Here is a 25528-nt window from a genome sequence, read left to right as displayed (position 1 = left end):
TTGAGCTATCTCTTCATAAAGGAAAAGGGTCCTAGGGCAATTTACTATATAAAAGGCTATGAAAAACCTACTTAGTATGCACTTAGAGGCCTAATTAAAATGATTTATTATAAATGAGTTTTTATTAATTAATATTTTTTGGTTGAGATTTTCAGGGTTCTTTAGAAAGATGAGTTTGGTTTTTTTCCCTGCCACTGTATATACAATGTGACTTCTCTATATTTATGATTTAGAGTCATGTTTTGGCCTGTGAAGCATAAAAACTTTCTGGAGCCAAGTTTTGTCAGTGCTAATACATGCCCTTTACGTCCCACATTCCTTAATTGCTTCAAAACCTTCACCTGATAGGTGAGCAAGCCTCACACCCTTATGAGAGAGGTAAGGTCATTGGCTAGTTTCCATGGCAGTCTGGATTGCTCTTGCCCATGAGGTGGCAAAAGCCTGGGCAAGCCAGCTGAGATGTGCCTTAAGGTTGGGGCTGTTCTACAAGAGAAATAAGGAGCGGGAGTCCAGCCCAAAGGCAACTCTGTGGCTCCCAGGTGTTTTTCTCCTGAGTCTGTCAAGAGCAGGAATCTTGAGGCGCGTCTTTCAGGCAGTGACTGAGACTCCCTGGTAAGGTAAGATTCTAACTGGAGTTGACTTCATTCAGGACACCTCCCCTACTCACTGATCAGCAGAAAGCAAAACTGTTCTTACCATGGAAGGATTAGTTGGAGGGTCTCACAGCTCACTTACGGTGGGAAGACTTTCCTGCCCCTCACTACAGCTTTATTTTTTTGAAACAGGTGAGTGTGCTCACAGATCAAGTGGAAGCCCAGGGAGAGAAGATTCGGGACCTGGAAGTGTGTCTGGAAGGACACCAGGTGAAACTCAATGCTGCTGAGGAGATGCTCCAGCAGGTAAATGCGGGTGGGACTGAAGGCTCTTGGGTGCTGAAGCAGCTCAAGTGCTGATGTCGCCTGTGTGCCCAGGCTACAGCCCTCACCATCCCATCCTGCCTGGAGGTGGGCCTGCCTGCTCAGTGTGTAGTGTTTATACAGCGGGTGAAACCAGCCTGAATGTTGAGAGTGGCAGTGGGGGTAGGGCTGAGAAAGGCTGTCCTGAGCAGAAGAACCTGTTGAGCTGGTTAGACAGATTCCCAGATAGCACTTTCTCTAGGCTGGGGCAGCCAGGGAGCCCTCACACTGTCACAGGAACCACAGTGTGACTGCTATGGCATCTGGGGTTTTAGAAAGTCAGTTCTCAGTTTATTCTGTGTCCCTTCCCACTCTGTGTAGTTTTCTTTCATAAAAATTACATAAATAATAGTTCCATTAAGAGACATCAAAATGAGAAAAAAAATGATTTAGCTGCCTTCCTCTCCATTGAAGGATCCATTCTCTATCTTCTCCATAGAGAAGATGTCTTCTCTATGTTTCCTTTTGATCCTCGTTGTTGTGTTTACGTGTAATTTACAAAGCAATGCTTAATGTCATAGAGTGACTTTTTTTCATTTTTAAGTTTTGCTCTGTGGTCATGTTTACTATCACTTATAGCAGATTATTTTGTCACAAGTGTTGTAATTGCTTTAATCATTCTACTCCTGAATAGTTTTACTATACTACAAATAATGAACTACAATGTTTAGAGAGGGGTCTTTTCAGAATTTCTTGAAAAGCTAATTAGATTTTTAAATAAAATCTATTAATATGACATATCTGATTAGTAGATTTTCTTAAATTGTTTTTGCATTTTAAGGTATTTTGAAAATTAAACTATGACTAAAATTTGTGTGTGTATGCCTTGTAGTTTCTGCTATGATGCCCAGCACATCAAAGATACTCATCAGGGGCGGTGTTTGTGGCACAGTGGGCCAGCCCCATATACTGAGGGTGGTGGGTTCGAACCTGGCTCCGGCCAAACTGCAACAACAACAACAACAAAAAAAAAAAAAAAAAAAAAAAAACAGCCGGGTGTTGTGGCAGGCACCTATAGTCCCAGCTACTCTGGAGGCTGAGGCAAGAGAATCACCTAAGCCCAAGAGCTAGAGGTTGCTGTGAGCTGTAACGCCATGGCACTCTACCGAGGGCAATAAAGTGAGACTCTGTCTCAAAAAAAAAGATGCTCACCAGTTATTGAAAGAATGAAAGTTAGTCTCTTAAAATAAGTAGATTCAATTAGATGATTGCTTATAATCTTTCTCCCAGAGTACCAACTTTTTGTTTATTAATTATGATCAGCCTAAGATTCAGATTGTTAAAAAAAAAAAAAAAAGATTCAGATTGTTTCTTGACAGCATAGTAATGAACACAGGCTTTGCATTTTACTTTTAGTTGTAGGATAAACATCTTGGTTCTGGTGTTTGCTTTGTTTGAGCGCATTTGAAAAACTTTTTTACAAAGTATTTTTATACATGTCTTCATAAAAACTTGTTCCCACAGCTCAGAAGCTGTTGTTAGTTTGTTATCTTTTCACTGACTATTAATAAGTTACTGCAACCTTAGCTTCATTTGATTTCCTATTTAGATTGTATGCCCTTTCTCTTACTCATAGTAGTCCCTGAAAACTTGAGTAGCAACAGTAGCTGAATTTTTGTTTTCTTTTAAATTGAATCTTCCTTTTGATGACCTAGGAAAGAAAACAGCCAATTAGAAAAAAAAATCTCAAATGACAAGCATTTTCACGGGCATATAACACAACCCACTAGATCGTATTTTCAAGTCTCCACAAGGTGTGGTTTTGAGGCAGGAAGGATAAGGGAGGAGGGTAATGGAGTATTGTAAACAATCCTGAGAGAGACCAAGAAAATTTGAATGTGGAAGGAAACTTGTCAGAAGGTTGATGTTTTGGGAAGGTAGTACCTATTTAGTAACCCTATAATGAGACGTCAGAGAATGTCTGCATTGTAGTGCCCGAGTCAGTGGAAGCTTGTCCTGGCCCCTCCTCTGGGACTGCTTCACACATCTCTCCATTGGAGGGTTTCTGCTCCATTGTCAGGCTCTGTGTCAACGATTCTGACATTGGTGTCCAGCACCACCTGTGGAGAGGCTGTCTTGTCCCTGTAAGCATTATCCCATGGATGGCACTTCAGACTTTTTAAAAAGTCCTGAGCTCAATTACCCTTTATATCCTGTTTGTCCTAAATCCTCCTTCTTGAATACTACTGATGTGGTATCAGGTTGTATCATGTAACGTGGAGGTGGATGTCTTGACCTGGTACATTTCAGAGTATGATAGCTTTTCATTCACTACTTCTGGGTTTCAAAGATCTTCCTCAACTTGATCAAGTTATTTTTATGCCCATGAGCTTTCTCTGTGTTCTCTTAATCTTTCAAGGGTAAAATGATAAAAGTGTGGAATATTCCTTTCTGGACACATTGTAAGTTCTAGTCATAGGATGCATTTGAGCCTCAGCTCCCATGCATGTGTTTGCTGGGCTTGGTAGTACCAGAGCTTGAAGTCTTTTGAGTTCACAGCAACACATCTCAAGTTAAGTGTTCAGCCACACGTGCTGTTGCTTTTTTGAAATCTACTTGATGCTGTTTGTAAAGACACTTGATTTCTTGCACCATAGCGCTGACGCAATGCCATCTATAGCTTGGTGTGTGTGTGTGTGTGTCCTGTGAACTAGAGGCAGGTAAACACTTATCCGGTTTGACTGAGATTTCCTGGGCTGCAGGGCTCTTGGCTTCTGTTGATTGGAGCTAGAATGGCTCATGGCCTAGAGGCAGAGAATGGAGGAAAACAATTGCTTCTTTCTGCCAGCCTTAAGAGACTGTTCCTGGCCTGAGCCAAGCCTGGCCTACTGCTCAAAGGCCTGAGGAGTGCTGAATGAGATTATTTCACTGTCTCAGTGTGGGGCCTTCTGACAGTGGATAAGGTGCTGCTCCTGATCACACTGCACACTGAATCCATCTCAGTGGAAGGTGGCAGCTGCTACTCACCTCCACTTGACTGCCCATGTAGGTAGGGCTGGTAATGCCAGATATTCCTAATTCCACAAGAAGCTAGAAATCCAAATCTGAAGATTTAAATATATCTATTTTAAAAACATTGGGAGCTAATTAATTTTTTTTTTTTTTTATGGTGAAAAGTTATATATTTAGAATTGGCCAGCTGGACTTGGTTTAGATGATCCCATTTTTGTTGGTAACATCCAAAGCATCATAACCAGGAGCCAGTCGAACATATGCTTTCTTCTTACCATCAGGCCTGATCAGGGTGTTGACCTTGGCCACATCAATGTCATAAAGCTTCCTCACAGCCTGTTTGATCTGGTGCTTGTTGGCTTTGACATCCACAATGAACACAAGTGTGTTGTTGTCCTCTATCTTCTTCATGGCAGACTCAGTGGTCAGGGGGAACTTGGTGATGGCATAGTGGTCAAGCTTGTTTCTCCTGGGGGCGCTCTTCTGAGGATATTTGGGCTGCCTCCTGAGTCTCAGAGTCTTTGGCCGCCGGAAGGTGGGTGATATACGGATCTTCTTTTTTTTTGTGGCTGTGGATGCCTTTTAGCACTGCCTTCTTGGCCTTCAATGCCTTTGCTTTGGCTTCCACTTTGGGAGGGGCAGGAGCTTCCTTCTTCGCTTTCAGTGCCATCTTGTGAAAAGGGGAGCTAATTAAATTTTAAAAGTGCTGCATGAATGACACAGTATATAAAGATCAATCTCCAGTCTTCAGTTTCTGCTCTAGACTTTGTCCCCTCGCTGGTGACAATTGCACTAGAAGGACTTAAGAAAACCCAAATTTAATGAGCGTAGCCTAAAACCTGTACTTAATGGTCCCTGAGAACCCCACTGAGCTGTCTGTCCTGCAGCAGCCATACTCCTGACTAATGTCCACCTCCCTGCAGGAGGCAGAGCGGGGAGGAGTTAGTTCCTCACCCAACTTAGGAGGCACGGACTCCCCAGCCTGGCCTGGCCCTATCCCTGCTCAGTGCTGCCCTCCCAGCTCCCATCTGTTTTTTTTTTTTCCCCCCACACATGACCTCATCCGGCATCCAGAAAGAGAGAGCATGAAGACTACTCTTGGGGTAGACAGGCAAACCGGGACACAACAGGAGGATCCACACAAGCAGACCCTAGATCGTGAACACATCTGAGGGCAGCATCGTTGTTCCATCTATTGCCCTGGCAGAATGGGGAGTGAGCAGGGGCCACCAGCAAGCATCTCTCAGGACTTCTGTGGAAGCGCCTACTCAGATGTGGTCTTGGACTCACTAAGCATGCCTAGATTGCCCTGGAAACCTTCCCCATGAAGAAGAGACATTTCTCAAATGGATCTTTAAAGGGGGAACATTCTGAGTCAGTTTTCAATAGTCTGAGCCTGAGTATAGAGCTTAAGCACTGGGCCCTGCCTTTCTGGTACTTATGTAGGTCAAGGTGTTACCCAACTGTGCTGTGAGGCTATCATAACCCAGGGCCCAGCTTGCACCCTAGGAGTTCCGGCAGGGACCGGCGACCTCCCTGTGACTGGCTCATAAATCTCTGTATCATAGGAGGCTCCCCCACTGGTCGGTCAGTATATTTGAGGTCTCTGGTGGCTTTTTCTAATGTGGCCTCCATGGGCTCTCTGGGGTCCAGTAGTTTCCTGCCCAATAAGCTCCTCTATCCCTGATTACAGTCCTTTCTCCAGAGGGTGATGATCTCAGGGAAGCTGGTGCTTCTTAGTGAATAAGAGGTTTTACACTGAGGTGGCAGCCAAATGGAGTGTTTTCCGTAGACTGGCCATGTGCAGGTGTAATAAATATCAGGAACAGAAGTGATGTTCAGTGTTAAAAGGAACACAGGGCAAGGGAGCACAGTGGGGAGGAAGAAAGGGTGCAGACCTCCTTGTGGGGACACAGCCCTGTTTTTGGCGACACCAGCCTCTACTTCCATCCCCCCTCCTGACCCAGAGCCTCAGGGTTGAAACACTTTGCTGCTTTTAGGGGAGGCTGGAGGGGACAGATGTCAGGGTGTGAGTCTGTGGAGATGAGTGTCTGTAGAGTTACATTTGCTGTTGATCTGAGAAAGTCAGTGAGCCTGTGTCCTTGTAGAGGATGGGGATGACAAGATACTGTGTATGTTGCCCACTTCTTACCTCTTAGAGTTGTTGTAAAGCTAATCCGGTTTTGTCAAACATGAAATATCACTCAAATGGCCAATGCGATTTAAGACACTGAGCAGGAGATTACAGGGTTCAGGACATAGGTCTAGTACCTGACTGATAAATTTTCCAGAACAACCTTTGAGGAGCTATTTCTGTCTCAAAGAGAATATTAAACAGAGCTTGTGTACATGATCCTGTAGGAGCTTAAATCTCTCTGGGGAAGTGAAACATTGAGTCATGAGTAAAGAAAACGGGAATTTCCCAAATATCCCCGAAAAGTCTCTCTGGGGGACTTTATGAGGCAGAATTAACTAGTCTCTTCAAGTTTATCTCTTTTGATGTTAGATCTCCAGACCCAAGCATGGACCAGATACTTTAACTCCTTTTCACAAATAAGGGTGAGGTTCAGAGAGATGACTGAGTTAGTGGGGACTGAGTCTGGACTCCAGCTCAGGTTGACTACCAGTACCTCTTCTCTGCACAGGGTTACTCATGAAAGAGGCTTCGCTGCATGCCCTTACTTCAAAGGGCAAAGAGACTTATTTTTCCTTTCATGCGTTTCCATGGCCCAGTCTTTCCTTCTGGTTTCAGATTGCCAGTCTGGCTGCAGTCCTCCGTCATTGGTCAGTAACTCCCTGGGTCATATTCCACACATAAAGATGGAGGTAATTGCTTCAAGATGTGGCCCTTTAAGGAGAGAATAAGTTGAAAGGCAAATTCCTTTTTATCAGCTCCAGTCAGAACCTGAGTTTTAGAAAAAGGAAATGACCGGTTGCTCTGAGATATAAACTTTCTTTCATCTCTGAGACAGGAGAAACATTTGTCCTGCTGGAAGCTGTTAGAGGTAAGTGGTGAAGTAAGAGGGGTGAGTGATAATTTCGTCTATTGGTTTTTTTCCTAAAACTTCATTACCCACTTTCATGGCCCTTCACAGTAAGTAAAACAAACCACCCTCCTCCAATACCTCCTCCCTCCTGTCACACAAGCACTCTTAACACAATTAGGAACAGAATCCAAGCATGCTGCCTAGGAAACCTTTGCCCCTCATCCTCAACCCCCTCCCAGCACAGCACTTGTGGCTCCAGGAGATGCCCAGCTTCAGGGTCCCACCCTGAAGGTCAGGAAGCTTCCAGCAGGGGGTGAGCCTTGCTGGCCAGACAAGTAGTCTGGATCCAGAGCTGACTACAGGATTTAGGGATGAGAGCTGGGGATCCCAGAATGTTTTCCTTACAAGCTGGACAGAATAAAAAGCAGCCAGCAAAGGAGATGAGAAGAGGAAAGAAAGACAGTGAAAAGCTGCAACAAGGAAGATGAGGTGGCGAGAAGAAGCTTACACTGAATGGGTATGGGGTGAGCTGCTTAACAGCTGAGAAGTATAAGTGGTATCTCAAAATTGGGGCACTGGTCCTCAGAACCAGAACTGTTTCTGTACCCTACTTGGTCAAGGCAGGAGCTGGCTTGCAGTCAAGCACAAGTCTAATTGAATGATGGGAAGATGAGGCAGCAGAGGTAGATTATTCTCTCAAGAGCTGGGCTATGAAGGGGGTCAAAAGGGACAGAGAGACAGTACCTATACACACACACAACATGCAAGAGGACATGGGAGTTGATAGTCATAGACTTGGGGAAGGCAGGGTCAAGGAGTAAGTTTCTTGGGCGGCACCTGTGGTTTGGCGGGTAGGACCCACCATATACCAAGGATGGCAGGTTCAAACCCGGCCCCAGCCAGCTAAAACAGCAGTGGAAACACAAAAAAATAGCCAGGTATTGTGGCAGGCACCTGTGGTCCCAGCTACTTGGGAGCCTGAGCCAAGAGAATCACTTAAGCCCAAAAGAGTTGGAGGTTGCTGTGAGCTGCGATGCAACAGCACTCTACTGAGGGTGACAAAGTGAGACTCTGTCTCAAAACAAAACAAACAAAAAAAAAAAAAATGCAAGTTTCTTTAGTATGTCAAATTTGATCAGGTTTACAGCCTGAGGAATGGGAGCTGATGGTGAGGCAGAGATTAAATGCCTGTCAGAGTGAGTGATTAATGGCCCTCCCCTGGAGTCCCACAGAGCTTGGTGGGAACTTCCTCAAAGGCAGTGCAGAGGTGAGGGAGAGTTTAGGTCCTAGACTCTAGGACCATGTGAGTGGGAGCAAGAGAGTCATTCTGCATTACCAGCTAGAGGAAGACACAGGACCAGCACTCAGAGTACAATGCCAAGGGCCGCTGGCTAACCAGGAAGCTAACCCAAAGGTTCATTAAGTTGGGTGAGGATGTATGAAGAGTCTGGAGACTGAAAAATGAAGAAGGTCAGTCAAATGGGGCAGTTCAGAAACAAATTCTGAAAGCATCATATCCTTTGAAGTATATTTTTTTGTGCAACCTGGAAACTTACCAGGCTAGGGAGCAGTTTTTAAAGGTCAATAATGCTGACAGAGAAGGTGGCAGTGTACAGTTGTGGCAGATCAGTCCTGGAAAGGAGCTGTGGGCTTGCTGAGACAAGGATTTAAGAGATAAGAATGACATGATTCTAAGAAACTTTGAAATAGAAAGAACTTAAGTTTAATGAATGATCTGATGAATTTGTATCTCTTTAGTAAATATGAAAAGAGGTCATTTGAGGAGAAGTAGGGACAGGGTGGAAGTTTAGGGCATGAGGAGAATAAAAAAGATTTGAAACAGTCCCTAGATGGAATCAGCCAGAGATGAAAACAAGTTTGGCCATGCACTATTGGAAGATCAGCTGTAACTAGATAACATAAATTTGTGTTGCAGACAGCTGGCACCATTAACTGATTTTTTTTTTCACTTGGAATTCTCAGGCTGTGGAGAATGGAAACACAGACAAAAGACTAAGCTTTGGCATGGGCAGGGGCTCTGATTAACAAATGTATGTTGGGTCTGAGGGCAGGGATGAGTTTGGATGAAGAGATGAAGGATTTTCTGGTGTAGATATGAGTACAATTGAAATGATTAACCTTAGGGTATAGAGTGGATAAGGAGACAAATACTACTTAAGGAAGCTGATAAACCCGGAAAATAGGGAGTTATTAAGTAACTAGTAGCCACAGAAAAAGAAATTAGAGGTTGAGTGAGCAAGTAGGACAGATGAAAGGTCAGAAGATTGTGGCCAAAGGAATTTCAGAGCTGAAGATTTGGGAAGCAAAGCAAACACATTCTGGATAAAGGTGAGGGCCAGGCTGTGGCCACACTGCCGAGAACCTGAAACTAAGCTGAAGCAAACAAACCTTACTGGAGCTGAGGTCACAGAGTATGAAGCCAGGCTGCATACTGCGTGAAGAATCATTACGTTAACAAGGATGTTGAAGCTACTGAGGAGACGGAATGCACCTAAAGTAGGTAGAAAAGCTGTCGATCGAAAGATGAAAGCCTCAGGGAAACGGGAAGCTGCCTTGGTTCTGATTGTTTGGGGAGAATGTGATATCACTGCAGAGTGCTGTCTTGGAATAGAAGGGGAGAGGTAGCCGACAATTGATGAGGACGAATTACGGTCTGGAAGCAGTCCTGAAACAGGGAGAAAGGTGTTCTGTAAATTGAGTTGGTGGAAACAGAGTGGTCTCCACTTAAGGTGACTATGAAAAATGTGTCATATTTTATGAAAGCCTGGATTCAGTTTATGTCGGCAGTATTAACATGGAGCAATTGAGGATACAGGGTAGTTAACTCCTAATAAGACATGCATTTTAGAGATCAGGGTACACAGTAGTGGCTGGGGCCTTGCTGGATCTGAAGATGGGGAAGCAGAGGTGGATTAGGATGTTTGTTGATGTTTGATTTTGAATTCAGGTACTAGAACAGTAATTATTAACAAAGATGAGGGGGAGGTGATCATGAAACATAAGCATATGCTTATAGATATAAGCTAGAAGTTTTATTATTGGTGAAAAATATGAAATTAAGCTACCTCAGGTTTCTCATTAAAAATTGAATGTTTGCTATTGTGAATGTCCACTTGAAATGTTAGTGTGATCAGTTCTAACACTGGCATGATAAATTGAAATGGCTGTTGGAACCAACTAAAATATTATTCTCATCAGCTGGAACATTGGTAGGACTCATGGCAGCCTGGTAGTTAAAATGGCTAGAGGGATTTTGACAATGGATAGAAGTAGAGTAGACTTTAGCTTTCCAAAGAGATATATTATGATACTTTCTTAAATCCCACCAAAGCAGAATCTTCAATGCTGATCAATAGACAAAACTGTGTGTATCATTTCAGACAATCAAGTCCTCAGCAAGGGCTATGTTTGTAACTGTCCCATCCCTAGGCTTTGGCATCTGTTAAATATTTAAAAGCTTATTTGTTGACTAAATGAAGTCTCACAGAGGAATTCTTTTTCTCAGATCTCACTACTCCAGAGACATTGTTATTACCTTATGGACCTTGATCGTGTGCTTGTTTCTTTTCTCGTTTGCATTGGCAGCTGGGGAGCTCAGACATGCGTTGTCATCCCTCTCTGGCTGTTTATAGAACTTTATTATATGGGTCTTCTAGTGACTGTAACTGGTTACAACTTCTTTTCATACTTGGTTTATTTTTTATGATTTATTTTTTATTTGAAATATCTATCTTGCAAACTTCCTGAAATCATTTTTGGAACAAGGCAAGTAAATGAAAGGATGGAGAAAGAAAGAGAGGGTATGAGGTGGTGGAAGGAGAGAGAGAGTTAGGGAAAGGAAAGAGGGGAGAGAGAGTCGATGGTGTGGGAGAGAACTGCATCTTAAGATAGTCACTTCTGTGTGCCCACACACCCCGGGAAGAGCTTTTTAATGGCCTGTATAGGACCAGGCCCAAGCAGATAGTGGGTGCTTTATGAATCTTGTCAATTTGAGAAGACATTTCCTGGTCTCCCTGAATATTTGTTGGTTGCCTTTTTTCTTTTTAGCACTTTTTTTTTTTAATATCTCTTAAAATTTATGAACTTCTTACTTTGTAAGGTTGCATTTTAAACAATGTGCTACCTTAGACAGAAAGGGATTCTAGAGTCAAACACGCCTTGGTTTGAAAACTAACTCTGCTGCTGATTAGGTATATCCTTGGCCAAATTTGCCTTCTCTGGGCCTATTTACTCTTCTGTAAAGTCAGGGTAATGATATTTATTGCCAAGTCACTGGGAGGGTTTATTAAGAGGATGTCTGTAAAAGCACCAGCAGTGTCTAGCACAGAGGAGACACTCAGCAAATTCAAGTTCCCCCCGTTGTATTAGACACATTTACTGGCCGACTCCTTGTGGCAGAGTGGCTTGCAGTCCTGGCGCTGCAGTGTTGCTGCTCTGCCCTGGGAGCCAGCTTCTAATCTGGCTGGCCCAGGAAGAGCTGGCTGCCTCCACGGCTCACTGTGCTTACCATGGGGCTTCTCAATACCTGTCTCTTGAGGTTAGCAGATAGACAGTTTGCAGTCTACCTGCCCCAGGGAAATCATGTATTGTAAGTCAAAATCTCTGTCCTGTGCGGTTTTGTTTATTATCTGAGGACAGTTTCAAATCTACAAACTCAGAGCTTTTGGGTCAGGATGTTGAGATTGCCACTCTTATGCTGGGCTTGGGTTGCTCAAGATGATACAGAATGTTAAGACTATGGCAGGATGTTGTATCATTTTCCTCTGCTCATTTGGCCTGTTGTTCTCCTGGTTGCTCTGTATATTCTTCTTGCTAGGACCTGTGTAGCCAGTGTCTACCATGTACTAGGATTTGGGGCCTCACAGGACATTGCTATCTATGTATTTGCCAATGGAAAAATATGTTGCCTTGGACTTTGGGAAATATTCCTGGTTTTTGAGGTTCTTTATAATTCTAGTTGTCCTAAGTGGATGTCTTGCCCCATCACCTTTACTTTTTTACCTTGTTTATGCTTATTGGGTGTATTTATTAATGACACGTTTGCTGCTGAGGACCTGAACTATCTGGTTATAGTCTGCCACTGTTCTGGTGATGGCAGGACTAGTAATAATAGCCTCCCTGTTCTTTCTTCACATAATCAAGAAAGAATGGTCTGTTTTTACATCCCTGAGTGGCCAAAGTGTAATTTTGGTACAGCCCAGGCAAGATGCATCTCATATAATGAAATTCCTATATATTCATAATCACCCAGTAAATTCTCTTTGAGTATCTACTTTGTGTTCTAACTCCCTTCTAGGTTTACTGCAATGAGTCTCACATGAGATGTGTTGAAGACTGGGCTGAGCATTGACTGAGCCCAGGAGGTGATCTAAAAATTTTGATTTAAAAAATATATTTTTAACCTAAGAGTTTTTATCTGTTTTGGTTGAAAGGACCTGTTGCTTTTCCTTAAAAAAAAAAGGAGAAATTTGGTTCTTTGAGAGTACCTGTTCATTTTTCTCCACTTGGAAATAATGAATGATGGTTTCTGAGGTCAAACATATGTTTTGAGAAATGTAGGTCACATGCATATTGGATAGTGGCAGGGGCTATGCTATCCCTGAGAGGCTCCGTCTCAGCCTCAGTGGCCTGTGGCTCACACGCAGTAGTCTCAGTTCTGTGTTATCCAACATACAACTTAGAATATTGCCTTATGTGTGGTAGATGAAGCTAGAGCTGTCCTCGTTGCCATGGTGGTTTCTGGTTTTAAGATCTGTTTTTGCTTGCAGGAGCTGCTAAGTCGCACCTCTCTTGAGACCCAGAAGCTTGATCTGATGACTGAAGTGTCTGAGCTGAAGCTCAAGCTGGTTGGCATGGAGAAGGAGCAGAGAGAGCAGGAAGAGAAGCAGAGAAAAGCAGAGGTGGGTGTGATGCCTCTAATTCTGGGGAGACCTGTGCTAGCCTACATTCCGACCCCTGCTAATGTGGACTCAAGCCATCTAGTCAACCCCAAGCCTGCTAGCTGCTGGGGGCAAGAACTATCCATACCCTAGAGACGCGATGATCTGTTAATACCAAGTTATCGGGTTTTGCTGTGACTGCACATTGCAGCAATGCCCAAACCACCTAGTTTTGGCTCTAAGGCATTATCTTCCCTCAAACTGCTGACAAGGGTAGAAAGGGAGGCGGTCATGGAGAAGGAACAGACAAAATGTGGAAGGACACAAGATGTCTTTGGTGAGAACCAAGGTAATGATGGTGGGAAGGGGTGAACTCGGCTTCCCAGCAGGCTGTTATCACTGTATCACTAAAAGGGGTCTGGAGATACTTTCGATGTGAGATACTTTCACTGACCCACATGTATTCCTCAAATTATGTGTTTCTCTTCTCTTGATGGGTCATGTGGCGGAGCTCATAGGCAGACCTTCTCTTAGAGAATGTTTTCCTGATTTTGTTTTTTGTTTCTCAGGCTTCATATGCCGTTGGCTAGAACATAACAGACTTCTTTCAAATAAACATTTAGAGAATTTTAGGCTCAGAGCTCCTTTGAGAGAGGGCAGCCCATTTTAACTGCAGATAACCCTCTTCCTGTGCCCCTGCCTTCAGGTCCTTAGAGGTGCCTGGCACTGTGAGCTATGTAGGAAGAAGACAGGGGTTAGGTTTAGAAGCACCTTGTTCATTTACCGACCTAACTGCTTAATGGCTCTATGAACTTCAACAAATTAGCTGTTTAATCTCTCTGAAGTTCCATTTCTTTATCTGTAGAATGGATACCTGTGCAGTAAAGTCCAAATAAAATCTTGAAAATTGAGTGCCTATCCTAGTCACCTGGCATTTCATAAGTATATTGGTTTATCTACATCTCTTTTCCTCATTTAGGTAGCTCCAATATGTAAATATGGATATCGTTCCTTTCCTTTATTGTATACTTTATTGTATTCTGACATCTGCCATAGGGTAGACACCGGTGATGAAACAGTTCTAATGTGTAGGATATAAGCGTCACATTGCTTCCTTAGTAAGAAGTAGAGTTGCCAGAGGAAGATAACTCCAGCAAGCTGAGGACAGTGGCCCACAGTGATTAAGAGAACAGGCTGTTGAATCAGATCTCCTGGCATTAATCCAAGCTCAACTACTCAGCTTTGTGATCTTGGGCAAGTAATTTAACCTCCCAGACCTCTGTTTCTTCTTTTATAATATGGAGATAGTAATACTTCCAGTTTCTTTAGTTATTTTGAGGGGTGAGATAATGTATGTTCAGCCCTTAGCATAGTGCTGAACACATACTCATAGCTAGCTTTTTTTTTTTTCCTCATAGTTAGCTTTTTTTGATCACTAATGATAGGATTGTTAAGCCTGCTGAAAATGGAAATGTAGACTTAGATCCATTATTTACATACTCCAAAGGTCTTACTGACTAAAATATGATCTTTGTAAAGTGTTAGTTGGATTCTCTTTTTCAAATGTTCTGAGAGAAGTAACTGAATTTTCTCCTGGTTTAAAGTTAATTTTGTCAGTGTTTCAAGATGTGTGAACATACATTAGGGCTTTGGGACAGAATTCAGTAAACTCTGAGAAGGCTAAAAAGGGGCAGAGATTTGACTCAAAATCACTTAAGAGAAGTAGGGAGGAGAGTTATTACATCACACAACTTGAAAAGCATAGGGTTTTAAAAGTCTGGTATGACTAAATCCAAGTTAATCTTATGGTATCACTAGAAATCAGTCTTAACTGTGTCACTTGGTTCTTTTTTAGCCTTATTTTCCAAGAAGGCTTTCCCCAAGTGGTGACAAAGATGGCCATCAGTAGCTTCAGGCTGATCTGCAGTCTGGCAACTCCTGCAAAGAAAGATTATTACTCAAAGGCTCCAGCAAAAGCCCCGGAATTGCTTCTCATTGGGCCAGTTTGGGTCACATGCCTGGTTCTGCACCGTAGGGATCCATACATGAGGAGGGTGTGTGTGAGTGTAAGAGTCAATCCCCCTGTGGAAGCCCCCAGAGTTTGTAACTGGGACAATGCAGTCCCTTCCTAGGGAAGGAGAACTCCTGCTTCTGGGACAAGTACCACTAACACAGTCATTTTACTATTTGCTTTCTTCTTTCTTTTCTGAAGTATTGTTTTAAATCTGAGGGGTTTTTTTGTTTGTTTGTTTTTATTTTTTGTTTGTTTGCTTGTTTTCCATCAGGCTGTTAATGCATGAAGCAGTATAGACCCTGAGCTTCTGGCCTTAGTCCTACCAGATAACAGCCCTTCCCAGTTGCTAATCCAAATATTAGGTTTCCATGAGGAGGATTTTCACAGGCTGTTCAAACCTGTGATACCCAGTGAGCAGCCACATGACCTGAAACAAATTCCTTGTTCTTATAATTGAACATAATCTCCGCTGGTATGCCCAGAACTTCTGCCTCTATTTGTGACTGTCTAAGCAGGGGTCCTCAAACTTTTTAAACAGGGGGCCAGTTCACTGTCCCTCAGACCGTTGGGAGGGCCGGACTATAGTTTAAAAAAAAAAAACTATGAACAAATTCCTATGCACACTGCACATATCTTATTTTGAAGTAAAAAAACAAAACGGAAATAAATACAATCACACCGCCTCATGTGGCCCGCAGGCTGCAGTTTGAGGTATAGAGCATCAGGGCCTTAAAACCTGTGTTGTGTGTGCTGTGTAAATTACCCTGCTGTCACGTGCATGGAAATGTTTGCTTTGAGTGAGACATTTTGCTCAGGTCATTAGGAGATTGTAATTGCGTGAATAAATGAAATGCTGCTTCCCATACGATAGCTACTGCTGCTGTTTTCTTCCAGTGAACGCGCTTAGCCTGGGGACTGATTGTTTGTGGTTTGAAAAGGGCAGGGCTTTTTTTTTTTCCCCTTGAGGGTATAAGGTAGGGATCCAGCAGAAGCTCCTTGTATCCGGAGATCTGAAATAAACTTCCTCAGTGTAGCTCAGGCTTTATCCTCAAATTCCGTTTTATGTTCTAAGGAAAAAGAGAGGATGCTATTGATAAGAGCATTGCAGCCTTCTTCTGTCCTGGTTTTGATCACAGCCTAAGCCTCCTTCCATCCTGTTTCTGATTATAGCCTAAGCCTCCTTCTGTCCTGGTTCTGATCATAGCCTAAGCTAGTGTCCTGTTGGCCTGTCCTAGTTGTGGAAATGATGACTGGATGTTGTTCTGTAAGACCTGAGGAGTTGGAGGCACTAATTTCCTGATGCCCAGCTTTGCTCAGGAGTCACTCAGTAGTGGCTCAAAAGTGATGTGGGTGAATACTAGGTTTCCTGTTTACCTTTTCTCCTCAGCCTTTTTGCAGTGGTTTTGGGTCATTTCAGGACACCCAACTTCAAATGACCTAAATTTACTTCGGAAGAGCAGGACTGTGGAAGAGTAACTGACATGGAAAGTACATACCAGAACTAGGAGGATGGCTCATGAAAGAAAGGAATCCAGATGCAAAGGAAAACCTCTGTGTGGCATACCAGATCAAAGTTATTTCAAGGGCTTGTTGCTTGGATGGCTCTTCCTTGGAGGTCTGGCTTCCCTTTGCTTTGGGGATACAAGGAGCTTCTGCTGGATCCCACTGTGGCGCCCAGAGGGTTCTGTAAATAGTTGCCAGAACAACCTGTTAAGAGGGGAGCAGGGGTCTAAGATGTGCTAGAAAAATGGAGTCAGCATGCAAGAAGAGAGCCATAAAGAATCTTTAGGATTTCCTGGCAGAGAATGGAATGCCTTTACAGCATAGGTGGTGTTGCTGTCTTCTCTTCATCGTGTGATTAGGACCTTGGAAGGCAAGGATTCTGATTTCTGAACTGGCACACCCAGAATGATGGACTCTCTAACCAGGGTATAGAGTGAGGGAGGGGATGACTGTGTTTGCTTAGAGATGAGCTGGCCTCATGAGAATTGTATTATTATTATTTTTATTTTGTTTACTTTTGTTTACTTATTTTCATTAACATAGAAAATATGCTCCTGCAATTCAAAAATCAGAAGTTCAAAAGGGTATATAGCAAAAGTCTTTTCTAATACGTGTCCCCAAGTCAGCAGTCAGAAACCAGTGTTATCAGTGTTTTTTATGATTTTAGAGTTATTTTATTAACTCTGGACAAACAGATTTACATGGACATATAGACACACTCACATTTATGCATTCTTTCCCTCATTTTTATACAAATGTATATATTATCCTAGACCTTTCTTCTTCTAATTTAGTAGTCTTATTATTTTCTTACCACATATGTTAAAAAAACTTTCTCATTCATATTTTTGTCTGATATTGTTTCACTACCTGACCATAGCCTCATTTATTTAACCAGTTCTCTCTCAATGGACACTTAGGCTACTTCCAAATTTGCTATTATAGATAATGCTGTAGTGAAAGTTCCTTTATACACATGAGGATATTGAAGTGGAATTGAGGGGTCACAGGGCATGTGCACATAAAATCTTAGATATTTCCAGATTTCCCCTGATAGAACATAGAGGTTATGTTCCCATTAGCAGTGGGAGCATAAGAGTTCCAGGACAAAATTAAACTGAGTCTAGAGGGGGAGAGAGAGAGAAAGAACTGAGAAAACATGTGTACAAGATTAGCAGGTAGGACAGGATGGGAAACATTGTGATTATAGGAGGTGCCCAGCAGTTTCACATAGAAAAGAACCATAAAAAACAAGGCCGGGGGCATCAGTCTACCAGACTTTAGGCTATACTACAAGGTCATGGTGATCAAAACAGCATGGTATTTGGCATAAAAATAGAGACATTGACATCTGGAACTGAATAGAAAACCATGAGATGAAACTAGTATCTTACAGCCACCTGATCTTTGATAAACCAAGCAAGAACATACACTGGGGGAAAGAATCCCTATTCAATAAATGGTACCAGGAGAACTGGATAACCACAGATAAAAGACTGAAAATGGACCTGTACCTTTCTCAACTCACTAAAATTGATTCAAGATGGACAAAAAATCTAAATCTAATGCATGAAACAATAAAAATCCTCGAAGAAAGTGTGGGGAAAACATTGCAGCCTTCTTCTGTCTTCTGTCGTGGTAATTGCAACAACAAAAATAAACAAATGGGACTTAATAAAATGTAATAACTTCTGTACAACTAAGGAGACAACAACCGAAGCAAATAGACAACCATCAGAAAGGGAAAAGATATTTACATGTTATGAATCAGACAAAAGCTTGACAACTAGAATGTACAGAGAATTCAAATTAAACAATAGCAAAAAAAGCCAAAGATCCCTTATATCAATGGCCAAAAAAGATGATTAGAACCTTTTCTAAAGAAGACAGATGAATGGTTAACAAACATATGAAAAGATGCTCATCATCCCTAATTATCAAAGAAATGCAAATCAAAACCACCCTGAGATATCACCTAACCCAGTGAGAATGGCTCATATCATGAAGTCTTAAAAAGCTGTAGATGCTGGCGTGGATGTGGAAAGAAGGGAACACTTTCACACTGCTGATGGGACTGCAAACTAATATAATCTTTTTTGAAGGAAGTATCTAGAATCCTCAAAGAACTCAAGCTAGACCTCCCTTTTTTTTTTGTTGTTTGTTTGTTTTTTGAGACAGAGTCTCACTGTATCATTCATGGTAGTGTGCTGTAGTGTCACAGCTCACAGCAACCTCAAACTCTTGGGCTTAAGCAATTCTCTTGCCTCAGTCTCCCAGTAGCTGAGAGTATAGGCACCTGCCACAATGGCCAGCTATTTTTTGTGGCAGTTGTCATTGTTGTTTAGGTGGCCCAGGCTGGGTTCAAACCCGCCAGTCTCCATGTATGTGGCTGGCACCATAACCATAGACCTCCCATTTGATCCTGCAATCCCATTACTGGGCATCTACCCAGAATAAAAAAGAAATCATTTTATCATAAGGACTTTTGCACCAGACTGTTTATCACAGCTCAATTTACAATTGCCAGATTTTGGAAACAACCTAAATGCCCAGCAATCCAGGAATGGATTAACAAGCTGTGATATATGTATACCATATGCTATTCAGCCACTAAAAAAGATGGTGACTTTACATCTTTTGTATTAACTTGGATGGAGTTGAAATACATTCTCCTTAGTAAAGCATCACAAGAATGGAGAAGCAAGAATCCAGTGTACTCAATTCTGATATGAGGACCATTGATGCTAGTACGTGGTACAGAGAGGGAAAGAGGGACAGGGTAGAGAGCCACAGTGTGTGACATATCTCTTGGAGGGTGGGACACAATTGTAAGAGGGACTTTACCTAACAAATGCAAGCCATGTAACCTGGTTCTTCGTATCTTCTGTAACGTGGTTCTTTGTACCCTCAATAATTCCCCAACAAAAAAGAAAAGAAAAGAAACATAAAAAAAGAATGTTGATTATTGGCAAAGTGAGCTGAGTTTATGACACAAAACAGCAATTATAACCCCATAAAGGGCACCTGGATTTCATGATGTGAAACCAAGAATAGAACAGAAACACAAAAGGGTCTACCCTCTGGGAGAGAAACACCTGTTAAGAGAGGAGATGGGCTGGCCCTGGAGATAAAGAATCAGAAAGCTAAGTTGAAATGCCAAGCCTGAAGATAGACACATACTGGAAAACTATAACATATGATTGGGGGAAATTAAGAGTGAGTGGCCCAGAAGTGTGCAGGTCACCACTGAGCTACACTGAGCAGAGGGAGGAAACTTTATGAATTCCTGGTTCAAGTCCCCAAACTAATTAAGACAGACAGAGAGTAGTATGGAAAGAGGGGAGTGGCAACTGTTTAGATAGCACCTAAGGATCACCAGCTAAAGACTAAAGAATTTTGAAGTTTTTCTCACTTGTTTATAGTCTTCTCAGACAATAGAAAACGCAACTAGGAAAACTGCCATTCTAGCTGCAGCCTTGAAGCAAAGTCAGGCCATTTATGAAATAAAAGCAATAGGTACCTTGTGAGAGTGGCCATTGTTATGTAAAAGTTCACCAAACGTGAGTGCAAGAAAAAACGGGCATAGACAGACTTGCACTGTAGACTTGGGTATAAAGCCACAGCTTCTAAAGTTTGGAAATAAAATGGATGGGGAACTCCAGAAAAGAAGATGACTCGGAAATATTGAACTTCTTAAAAATAACATAATCTGCCCGTGCAGTCTCACAAATAATACTGATAAGAAGGAAGAACTTAGAGCTACCTTGAAAGGAACTAGTTTTCAAAGGGGCTTATACAAAAGATAGAACATATACTGGTATTAAGGATGAATAATAGTGCACCTGAATGCCTACTGTCAGGAAGGGCTAACCACAAGCAAAAGGACAATGGTGAAGACAATAGGAAGCCTTTTTATTTCTTTTTTTAGTGATCTTCTTAATAAGATCAAAGAATAGACTTGATTCCACCCATGCCTCTGACAGATGCAATGGTCTGTGGAGTCTATGATGGTTTGTGAGAAAGAAAACAGTAGAGATTTGTGTACTCTCAGGTTTACCTCATTGATTTGCTGAGAATGTGCCCTGTAGTGGTAGAACAGGTGAACCCACACCAATAAAGTGTGACAATAACATTGCCTGGGGGCTAGGCATGGTAGCTCAAACCTATAATACTAGCACTCGGGGGAGCCGAGGCCGGAGGATCCCTTGAGCTCTGTTGAGACCAACCTGAGCCAGAGTTAAGACCCCATTTCTACTAAAAATAGAAAAATTAACCACATGTCATGGTGAGTACCTGTAGTCCCAGCTATTCAAGAAGTTGAGGTAGGAGGATCAATTAAAACCAGGAGTTTGGGGTTGCTGTGAGCTAGGCTTATGCTATGGCACTCTAACCTGGGCAATGGAGTAAAACTCTCGTAAAACAAAACCAAAAATATTAACGTTGTTTGTGGACAAGATAGAGGAATATAGGAAGAATGCTAAAATAGGCATATTGACCCCTGGCTGAGTTTAGAGTTGGGGACATATATCATCATGGATAAATGTGGTGTGTGCCATATATGTCACCTGAGTGCAGGTGTTGACACGTTGGGTGTTTGGGCATGGAAGTTGGCATGCATAGCAGAGACATGTGGGTACAGGGGATGCTTCTGAGTGTGTACTCCTGCTGTGCACCCATCTCTGCCATTGTTTCTTAGATTAAGGGTTTCTTCTAGACTCTGCCTTAGACGTGGATATGCAAGAATGGCCATCTCGTATGGCCATGTCGGGGTTTGTTTAAACTGCAAGATAGGCCCCCAGATAGGGCAGGCTGCAAGAAAAATGCCATGTCTTATGGTTCTTATGAAGAAAGTAGATGGCCATTGACGGTGACCACTGGGTGCTGCCCACCCCCTGATACTTTCTTCCTTCTGTGCTGTTCTCTTAAGGAGTTCTGTCTGACTTTGAGTGCTTTTATCCCCTTTCTTTTCCTTCCTACAGTCGGTTCTGAATGTGATCAGTGAGCTGCAGGAGCAAATGTGTAGGCTGCAGCTGGACATCCACAGGCAGATTCAAGAGCGTCTGTTACTCAGTAGGGAGCACCCTGAGGAGATGGCGGCGGGCAATGATGTGGCCGAGGCCCAGCCCTGCAGCCAGGACTGTGCCCGTTGGGAGGGGTCACCTGTAGGAACCGCACTTAAGTATATCAGAGCATGCGTGTGGGGGGCATTTCACTGGTGGAGGGGCTGGGGTTTGTCCTAACCAGAATCGAGTGCAGTGGCTTGGCATGGATCTGGGCAGAGCTGGAACTCACTCCTTTTGGGATGTAAGCTCTGTGACCCTCACTGAGCAGGTGGCATTCATCTCCCTTAGGGCTGGGAGATGAGGTGTGCCAGATGCTCTGAGTGACACAGCATTTGAACAAAAGGAAGTCTCAGGATTCTTCTCCCCAGGTCTGTGATTCAGATCCTGATTCTTCCTTCTGGGCTGAGAACTTGGTTTATTCCTTGTACGAAAAAAAATAACATCACGAGAAAGAATCCTTTCAAGTTTATATTTGAAGAGGTTTACCCCCAGTGAGACAATAAAACACCAGCTTCTATTTGCTGTGAACATGCCATCATCTGAATTTCTAGAAATATTTTCTCTATATAATCACTTCAGGGTGATTTCAGATCCCCTGGGCTATGTGGAATATATCTGACTAGAATTCTGAACTTGGCCCCTCACATGGGGGTGACAAGGTCCTGTGTGACCTTGCTGATGCCAGGTGATGGCAGCTGCACCAGAAGTGAGCCTATTGCTAAGAGAACTTGAAAGCTCCCCACTCAAAAAAAAAAAAAAAAGGCTGAGATCAGAATAGCCAAGAGCCTACAGAGTGTGCCCTGTCTCTGAAGGAACTTACCATGAGCCATACTCAATCATGGAACCTGTTGAAAATCTCTACCCAGACTTAGGCATTGGTGCAGGAGATGAAGTGGAAAAGATTTCCTGCTACTTTAAAAGACAGAGGAAAAAATAAAAGTCAAGATGTAAGTGTAGATTTTGATAGGGAGGCACTGAAAGTGTGTTAGGACATGTCCAATGTAGAGTGGGTAACTCCAGCAAGACTTCTAAAGGAGAATAAAATTTGAGTTTGTACCAGTATTAGTAGCTAATGATGTGCATCAAAGAGCATAGGCGGAGAAGGATGTGCCAAAGAGTCACAAAAGCCAGGACAGCGTGTTCCTACAGTGGTAGCTCCACAGTCACTAGTAACCTGCACACTTCTGATTCTGATGTTAGCAGTCTGGTGCCCTCTAGGGACCAACCTAGTAGCCTGGCTAGGATACAAACCTGGGCAGAAGAACTCCCAACTTCTGGGTGTTGGAACCCCTCAGGCAGGCCCAGTGATGTTCTCAGGAAATGATTCTGGACCTGCTGCAAATCAAAGCAGGTGACCAAGGCCTTGAGTCCAGGAACACCGATTATAGATGCAATAACTTTAGATCAGAAGATACTTTTTTAAACAGGCATCAACAGATGCTCACCTCAGCAATGAGACAGGTTTTTTTATTTTTTATTTATTTATTTTTCTTTTGAGACAGAGTCTTACTCTGTCACCTTCGGTAGAGTGCCATGACATCATAGGTCACAGCAACCTCAAACTCTTGGACTTAAGGGATCCTCTTCCCTCAGCTTCCCCAGTAGGTGGGATTATAGGCACCTGCCATAATACCTGGCTACAAACTCCTAGGCTCAAGCAATCCACCTGCCTTAGCCTCCCAGAGAGCTAGGATTACAGGGGTAAGCACCGTGCCCAGCTATGTGACAGTCTTAATAAATTATCCTCAAAATTCAAATGTAAGCAGTGTCACTTCATGGTGGATTATCTTAGAATGCCAAGACCTCCAGGCCAGTTAAGAAACAATTTGAGTTTCATGTGTTTATTCATTGACAAATTGCACATGCTATGTGCAGTGCTGGGTAGTTAGAGGTTAGCAAATGCCTCATGGAGTTTACAGCATGGGAGAACTAGCTATTAGCAGTCATACAAATGACGATTTGGTTACAAATGCTGTGGAGGCTCACAGAGTGAGGCGAGAGTGCAGTCGAGTACAGCACTCCTGACGTAGTGTGGAGGTTGGGATAGCGTTGCTCAGGGAGGTCTAAAGGACCAGCAGGAATTAACCTGCCATCAGTTCCAGAGGACATGTTTTCTGTGCAGGCTGAAGTTGGGAAGAGGAGCTAAACACTATCCACTGTGGCTGGCACATAGCTGGGGAGAAAGAATGACCCAAGAGGCAGGCAGGAAACTCAGTGGATCCTGGATGTTGATCACAGCTTGAAGTTTATAGCTTTGAGGAGCAGGGAAGTGCCACAGTCTGATTTGTGTTTTAACCATATCATTCCCTTGAATGTATGGAGGTCAGTGCATCAGAGAGAGGCAAAGCAACAGAGGGGCAACCAAAGAATGGAATGTCCAGGCTACCGACACCAACTGCCAGACCACAGTAGTGGTCAAGTTGGAGAGAAATGAGACATTAAGGTGTTTTCTTGGAAGTGGCATTAATAAGGCCTGGGGATGAATTGCATGTGTAGAAGAAGAGGGAGAAGGACATGCCAAGGATGGATCCTAGGCTTTAGACTCAGGTGATTAGGTGGGCAGAGATGGGGGTGACTAAGAGGAGAGTTAAGGGTTCCCCATAGGGAAGGACAGACCTGAAATGCCTGTGTGACCTCCATGGGATGTTAAGGGGGAAGTTTGTCATGTGCATGTAAAGTTCAGAAAGCCTATCGAAATAGCTGCCTTTATACCAGTTCTTCTGATAGGAACTGATCAGCAGGACCAATCGTCTATTAAGGGGACCTTAGCAGTATTTAGTAGTGTCTTCTTGATTGAAGGTGTAAATTCAAAGGTAGGGCCCCTGGAGTTGGACACTATGGGCTTAAATTCTAGCTCCAATTCTTACTAGCTACATAAACTCAAGGCAATATTTAAATACCACCTCCCCACTCAGCAGCTTTCTGTGGCTCCCTACTATCTTCTGTGGCTCCTGCTGCCAGGGAATGGCATCAGAACTCCATACAGATATATCCTGTTACGGCCCCACCATAACTCCCCAGACTCATCTCCCACTTTCTGCCCACACCCATTCTCTGCTCCAGCCCAGTGAGTTATCTGCCTTTCAGATTCTTTTTTTTTTTTTTTTTTTGTAGAGACAGAGTCTCACTTTACTGCCCTCAGTAGAGTGCAGTGGCATCACACGGCTCACAGCAACCTCCAGCTCTTGGGCTTATGTGATTCTCTTGCCTCAGCCTCCCGAGTAGCTGGGACTACAGGTGCCCGCCACAACGCCCAGCTATTTTTTTGTTGCAGTTTGGCCGGGGCTGGATTCGAACCCACCACTCTCGGCATATGGGGCCGGCGCCCAACTCACTGAGCCACAGGTGCCGCCCTGCCTTTCAGATTCTTATCTTTACCCTTCCCCAGACACCTTCTCTCTCCCTTCTTTCTTCAAATCTACCTTCTTCTCAGAACTGGAACACCCATACTGGTATCTACATTTCGCACAAGTGTTTCATGTCTATCTTGCTAGCTGTCACTTCCTCTGTGAAGTCTTCCTGGACCACGACTACCTCCTCTAGCTTCCTCACCCCCAGCACAGAGAGATGCTCCCAGTTAGCCTGCCTCCTGCTACCCTGTGGGCATGACAGGGGAAGATCACAGTGATCACAGTGTCACTGTTCCACCTGCTCCAAAGCCTTGCCTGCCTGGCCCCCTACTCACAGATGCAGGATGCTGGCACCCCACTGAGGACACAGATGTCAGAGAAAGGGGCAGGCAGAAGAGGGTCTAAAAATAAGGGAAAAGTTTTCACTTTCTTATATCTGGAACTCCCTGGCCACAGAGCTTTTATGAAACAAGGGTCCCTGTTTAAAGATCATAGCTGCAGTGTGGAGCTTCATACAGTTGCCGCATCCTCTGTGCATGAGATTAACCAGGTTTGTAGATCCAGGCATGTCCTTTAACCATCATAACTTTGTCTTTGTTCTTGTCCCTCATCCCTCTAGGAGTTATTGCAAGAGCTTAGGCACCTCAAAATCAAAGTGGAAGAGTTGGAAAATGAACGGAATCAGTATGAGTGGAAGCTAAAGGCCACTAAGGTAAGAGGTGGTTCTCATGCATACAGAAAGGGCTCAAGGCCCTGTGGGGAGGGTCTGTGTTCAAACTTGGGTTTCCGGCAGCCTAAGTTTG

The 25528-nt window shown here is 43.3% G+C and overlaps 1 protein-coding gene across 24 annotated transcripts in view; it reads left to right on the top strand.

Annotated features, from left to right (window-relative positions):
- PPFIBP2 (PPFIA binding protein 2) overlaps nt 1-25528 on the top strand; it is a 156256-nt gene that overhangs the window by 90294 nt on the left and 40434 nt on the right. For 17 of the 24 annotated variants that reach the window (XR_008374180.1, XR_008374182.1, XR_008374181.1 and 14 more), the window contains 4 exons: nt 786-899; nt 12685-12816; nt 21292-21474; nt 25345-25437. Coding sequence is in view for 20 of the 24 variants with exons in the window: in XM_053561076.1 (XP_053417051.1) it covers nt 786-899; nt 12685-12816; nt 21292-21474; nt 25345-25437 (522 nt within the window). In the remaining 4 variants the exon portion in view is untranslated. Of the gene's footprint in view, nt 1-785; nt 900-8950; nt 9413-12684; nt 12817-21291; nt 21475-25344; nt 25438-25528 lie in introns of those variants that run through there. The other 7 variants (XM_053561084.1, XM_053561083.1, XM_053561086.1 and 4 more) reach the window with 2 other exon arrangements.

The sequence above is a fragment of the Nycticebus coucang genome, chromosome 14 (genome assembly GCF_027406575.1).
Source record: "Nycticebus coucang isolate mNycCou1 chromosome 14, mNycCou1.pri, whole genome shotgun sequence".
NCBI lineage: Eukaryota > Metazoa > Chordata > Mammalia > Primates > Lorisidae > Nycticebus > Nycticebus coucang.
This window is presented reverse-complemented; position numbering and strand designations above follow the sequence as displayed.